General features: G+C 40.3%; 1 protein-coding gene across 12 annotated transcripts in view; it reads right to left on the reverse strand.

Annotated features, from left to right (window-relative positions):
* Positions 1-5,773, reverse strand: part of LOC126059565 (protein FRA10AC1) — a 58,583-nt gene extending 52,810 nt beyond the window's left edge. For 11 of the 12 annotated variants that reach the window (XR_007513449.1, XR_007513447.1, XR_007513445.1 and 8 more), the window contains exons 1-5: positions 5,697-5,773; positions 5,352-5,427; positions 3,074-3,150; positions 1,425-1,520; positions 139-184 (exon numbers count right to left, since the gene is read on the reverse strand). Coding sequence is in view for 3 of the 12 variants with exons in the window: in XM_049855328.1 (XP_049711285.1) it covers positions 139-184; positions 1,425-1,520; positions 3,074-3,150 (219 nt within the window). In the remaining 9 variants the exon portion in view is untranslated. Of the gene's footprint in view, positions 1-138; positions 185-1,424; positions 1,521-3,073; positions 3,151-5,351 lie in introns of all 12 variants that reach the window. The other variant, XR_007513446.1, reaches the window with a different exon arrangement.
* Between the last annotated feature and the right edge of the window lie 227 nt (positions 5,774-6,000).

A 6,000-nucleotide genomic window follows, 5' to 3' on the forward strand; every position in this document is an offset into this window, starting at 1 on the left:
AAAATTCTACATCAATAAAGACTTATCTTTAAAAATAAAATTTAAAAGGTCTATTTGGCTTAGCAAGGTTTTATAAAATAAAAAAGTATATTTGAAAAGTCTTCTCATTCTAAAACTCTAGAAGTATAAAAAGGATACAGCGTCCATAGCTATGAGATGAAACCTTCTACTTCTTGCTTCTTCCCTGTTAAAACATATTTTATTTTAAGCATTTTTTTCATGATTTTTATTGAGCTTTAAGTGAACGTTTACAAATCAAGTCAGTCTGTCACATATAAGCTTATATACACCTTACTCCATACTCCCACTTACTCTCCCCTCAATGAGTCAGCCCGTTCCCTCCTTCCAGTCTCTCCTTTCGTGACAATTTTGCCAGTTTCTAACCCTCTCTACCCTCCTATCTCCCCTCCAGACAGGAGATGCCAACACAGTCTCAAGTGTCCACCTGATACAAGTAGCTCACTCTTTGTCAGCATCTCTCTCCAACCCATTGTCCAGTCCTTTCCATGTCTGATGAGTTGTCTTCGGGAATGGTTCCTGTCCTGGACCAACAGAAGGTTTGGGGACCATGACCGCTGGGATTCCTCTAGTCTCAGTCAGACCATTAAGTCTGGTCTTTTTATGAGAATTTGGGGTCTGCATCCCACTGATCTCCTGCTCCCTCAGGGGTTCTCTGTTATGCTCCCTGTCAGGGCAGTCATCGGTTGTAGCCGGGCACCATCTAGTTCTTCTGGTCTCAGGATGATGTAAGTCTCTGGTTGTGGCCCTTTCTGTCTCTTGGGCTCATAGTTATTGTGTGACCTTGGTGTTCTTCCTTCTCCTTTGATCCAGGTGGGTTGAGACCAATTGATGCATCTTAGATGGCCGCTTGTTAGCATTTAAGACCCCAGACGCCACATCTCAAAGTGGGATGCAGAATGTTTTCATAATAGAATTATTATGCCAATTGACTTAGAAGTCCCCTTAAGCCATAGTCCCCAAACCCCTGCCCTTGCTCCGTTGACCTTTGAAGCATTCAGTTTATCCCAGAAACTTCTTTGCTTTTGGTCCAGTCCAGTTGAGCTGACCTTCCGTGTATTGAGTGTTGTCCTTCCCTTCACCTAAAGTAGTCCTTATCTACTAACTAATCAGTAAATAACCCTCTCCCACCCTCCCTCTCTTCCCCCTCATAACCACAAAAGTATGTGTTCTTCTCAGTTTATACTATTTCTCAAGATCTTATAATAGTGGTCTTATACAATATTTGTCCTTTTGCCTCTGACTAATTTCACTCAGAATAATGCCTTCCAGGTTCCTCCATGTTACGAAATGTTATTTTAAGCATTTTTAAGGCTTATTCTATTTAATAAAATTAAGTCCCCAAGTCCCTAAGTTTACAAAAACATCTTAAACCATGGAATGTAATCTACATTAAGGTATCATACCTATCCAGCAGTTCAGCTGCAACTTGTTTATGTGCTACTTTTCCATGTTTTTCTTTCTGAAAAGGCTTTTTGAGCAGTAAGTCATCTTCAACTTTCCTGGTTTATTAAGAAGAAAAATTATTAAAAAAGTTATTTTTTTCAAAGAATTAGTGTTTTCTGATTCTTTATAATTTCATAATTGGAACATGTTTTAAAGAATGCAAGTCTTAGCTTAAATAAGACTCATTGATCTTTAATAAGAATTTTACATCTTTTTAAATAGCTTAATTAATACCTTAATTTTATGTAATACCTATAAAATTAAGAAGATGAAACTAACAAAAGCATGGGTTTCAGTGCTGGACCATCTGGGTTCCTGGGTTCAAATGCTTGCTTTGCCCTTTACTATCTATGTAATCTTGGGCAAATTACTTAATCTCTTTGTGTCTCAATGTCCCTGTTTTTGAAGTAGGGAGAAAAAGCTTTTGGTAATTGATAATTTGAAAAAAGAAGGGCTGATGACAGGTGATACAGATTGTAGATGATCACTCCTAGTTATTTAGATAACTATAAACCCAGTGCAGAGAAAACTATCCAAGTAGATTTGCTCAAATTTTGTCCTTACAAAGTAACATTTTTTTAATGGAAAATATAAACCAAAAGAAAAAGACAAAAAAAACCATTGTTGTTGAGTCAAATCCAATTCATAGTGATCCGACAGGACACAGGAGAACTGCCCCTTAGGATTTCCAAGGCTGTAAGTACGGAAGCAGAATGCCACATCTTTCTCCCGAGAAGCAGCCGGTGAGTTCGAGTCACCAACCTTATGGTTAGTAGCTGAGCGCTTTAACCACTGTACCACCAGGGCTCCCTTTTGGAAAATGTAAAGCACTATAATTTATTACAATTGTGACTTTTCTTTCGGTTATGCATGAAGACTGAGTACCCAACGAAAATGATTAGTCCAGTTAGTATATCTAATATATTGCTCTCAATGTGAAATAAGAGATCAATTTCTGCAAGTTTGGTTAGTATGAAACAGTTAACCACTACTGAGTTAATGAATAAAACTAAATTTCTAAGCACTGACAACTGAAAACAATGCTCCTAAACACAGCAACACCACCAAGCTGTAGCCTCCTCATAAGGCCCAGGCTTTATCTGTTGACCTTGTTTTGTTCTGTTCTGTTGTTTGTCCCTTCCAATTTAATAGAACATTCTGTGAGCTCTTTCCCTTGGCCACTTAGTCTCCTCATTCACATAACCACAAGATCTGTGCTGCAATTTAATCTCATCCTCCACACTAACCTTATTTTAAAGTCAGGTACTGGCAAAGAGACCACCAATCAAGCCCCTTCTTAGCTAAGGCATTCACAAAAAGTCCTTGAGGTTGAATGAGATATATGCAGTAGAGTGATCTGACAGCTTTAATTTTGTTCCTTCCGCTCCCTTTCAATAAACTCCTTTACAGCATAAAGTTTCTTATTTTTTCACACAACTGTTCTCAAATTTTGAGTCAATTCATTACAGTTCAGTGAAAAAAAATTCATTCACGAGAGCACAGTTATCATCATGTACAAACACAATCCAAAAACATTCAATATTATTTATTTATACCCCATCTCAATCTAGAAAGAATCTGAAACACAGATCAATAAACAATTACTTACCTTTTTTTCCTTTTGCTGGATTCTCCACACTGTTCCTCATCACTAAAATCAGAGTCATATCCTCCATGACCATGCATCTGGAAAGGAGTAGAAAATCAGCTGCTTACAATCTAAGTTGACAACAGTTCAGAAAATAGACTCATTCAAAAATAAGTTACCTTAAAAAGCCACAATAGGTTTAGAGGATCATGATGGGCAGAGTGCTGCCCATGGGCTATCCAGCCATCTAAAACTTCCCTTCACTTTGATAAACAAAAGACTTACCCTTCAGCAAATGCGTATGTACGCTGATCATTTTTCACCTTTAATTATCACTAGGTCAACAAGGGAGGCTACCTTTAACCTTTCTATTGAAAACCAGGTTTAGAAGCTACAGTGTGACTGCACACAAGGTTCTGCAATGGTTCACTTTTATTTGACTCAGTAAAAACAGCTGCTATATATTTATCACCAACTCTGGTTCAGACACTGTGCTAGGTACTTTACAAGCGATACTTCTAATTCTGCAAATCGAGATCTATCATCTCCATTTTAGAGATTAAGAAACCAAGGACAACTAGGCAGAGGTAATGGTTGCACAACATTGTGAGTGTACCATAAGCCGCTGAATAGTTCACTTTAAAATGGTTAATTTTGTTATGTGACTTTCACACATTCTTCCCCGACCCCCTCCAAAAAAAAAAAGGAACAAACTAAATTAAATGTCTACTTTACAAAGCAAATAAGTGGCTGAGCTGATCTACTTGATTCTAAAATCTACGATTTCAACTACTCCAAACTGCATCTACGGAATATACAATTTTTATTAGCTATATTCAATTAGACTTGGGCATTGTGAACTGTACACTATCAACTGAGGAAAAATTTCCTGCCCTTACCTTTTTTCAACACATGTAAAGATCTCTACTTTTTCTCTTAAGCTTAAGTTTCCTCAAGGTGAAGTACTTTCTCCTTTCGCCTAGTCAGATTAATTTTTTTTTAGTTCATTCTGAAATTCTTAGAAATGTTGGAAGACTTCAGTTACCACTTTTTTTTTTTTTTAATTCATGGACTGTATCAGAAGAATCTCCTGGTTCAGCATTAAACTAAATTTGGGACATACATTAATAAGAGACGGATGAATTATCTGACCATTTGATATCAAATAGATTCAGAGCTCAAATTATTAAAATATTAAAAAGTCATATTTGGCAATGAGGGTTTCCCCATTACCTGTGACAGCTTCACACCATGCATAAATATTTATTCATATGGCTGGAAGAAACCAGACTAGACCAAATAACATATCAAATTTTTAAAACCTTAATAGTCTCTATAGCAAATAGGAAACGCTGGTTGCATAGTGGTTAAGAAATACACCTGCTAACCAGAAGGCTGGCAGTTTGAATCCACCAGGTGCTCCTTGGAAACTCTATAGAGCAGTTCTACTCTGTTCTATAGGGTCGCTATGAGTCAGAATTGACTCGATGCCAGTGTGTTTGGTTTTTGTTTTTTATAGCAAACACAGTAGGAAAAAGAGGGAAGAACTCCCTCCCTAAACTGCAGGGCACCGGACCTAGAGCAGAACACATGTCTGGCTACCCTGAATAAGTCACTTCACCTCCTTGGGCTTCATCTGCTAAATAAGGTGGCTACATCAAATAATCATTAAACCCTATGTGATCTTTCTACAGGAGATGTATACATCCCTTCCCTGCCCCAAAGAATTCTACAGAGAAGGCTCCAGCCAAGGCTGGAGGTGATGGTTAGAAGGCCACAGTTCCTAACCTTGCTGACGTATTACTGACTTACAGACACACCTGGCTCTCATGCCCCTTACCAAGTCAACTCCTTGCTCCAGCTGTCTTATCATCACACACAAAAAAATTTTTTTTTTACTCAAGCCACAGATATACTCTTACTCTTAGTCCCACTTTGTTCACATCTTGATGGGGGACAACCAGTGTGGAACTTAGAGACATATCGTAATTTAAATCCCGGCTATGCACTTTTCATTTGTTTTTTTGGACGTGTTTCTTAACCTCCCTGAGCCTGTTTCCCTATGCACAAAATGAGGCTAATAAGAGTAGCCACCTCATAGGACTGAAGATTAAATGTCACCACATATAAAAGGTTTTAGAGAAAAAAAAAAAACAAAAAACCCTGCCCTGTAAATTAGAATTATCATCACGTTCCTCCTCCCCATCATCTTCCTCCTTCTCCCTCACCGCCCCCCGGGGGCTTCACCAACCCCATACCCATCTCATCTCAGTGGTTGTACTAAAAACCTGACACTCACTTCAGTCTAGGAATCAACTGTCAAGGACCGAGAAAAAATCAAGAAGGGAGACGCTGGCTGTCTCCAGAATCTGTCACTAAAAAAAAAAAAAAAAAAAGATTACAATCAACTAGCAAGTTTCGAGGTACTTCTTCCCGTAGCCACAGAAACCCAAGGTTCTCCTCACGCATCCCTTCCCTTCCTCCCTGCTCTGCCAGGATCTCCCCCAAGTCGTCGTTTCCTCCGTCTCTCCCCGCGGCTGCAGCGACGACCCTCGGCCTGAACGAGCCGCTGCAGAGCCAACCCCGTCGCAGGTGCCGCGCTGCCTCGCGACATCAGCTACCGCCGCTACCGCCCGCTCCACACCTCTTCCTACGGGTCCGACAGGGCGCCGCTTCCGGCCCGGCTAGGACGCGTGCATCACCTAATGGGCACGGTCCCAGGGCGCGCCGGCCTTGCGTTACAGCCAGAACAGCCCCGGGAAACAACGGCGGCAGGACAAAAGGGCCGGGGCAGGAGGCAAAGGCTTCCTGCCTTCGCGAAGCTGCAGCCGGTAATATTTTCCGGGGCCTCCTTCCCCTCCGTTCTCGGATGTCCAGCACCTACTACTATGTGGCACTGCCCTGCAGATCATACCACACCCCCCTCATTTGAAAATATATTTTGCTTT

The sequence above is a fragment of the Elephas maximus genome, chromosome 16 (genome assembly GCF_024166365.1).
Source record: "Elephas maximus indicus isolate mEleMax1 chromosome 16, mEleMax1 primary haplotype, whole genome shotgun sequence".
In the NCBI taxonomy this organism is placed as follows: domain Eukaryota; kingdom Metazoa; phylum Chordata; class Mammalia; order Proboscidea; family Elephantidae; genus Elephas; species Elephas maximus.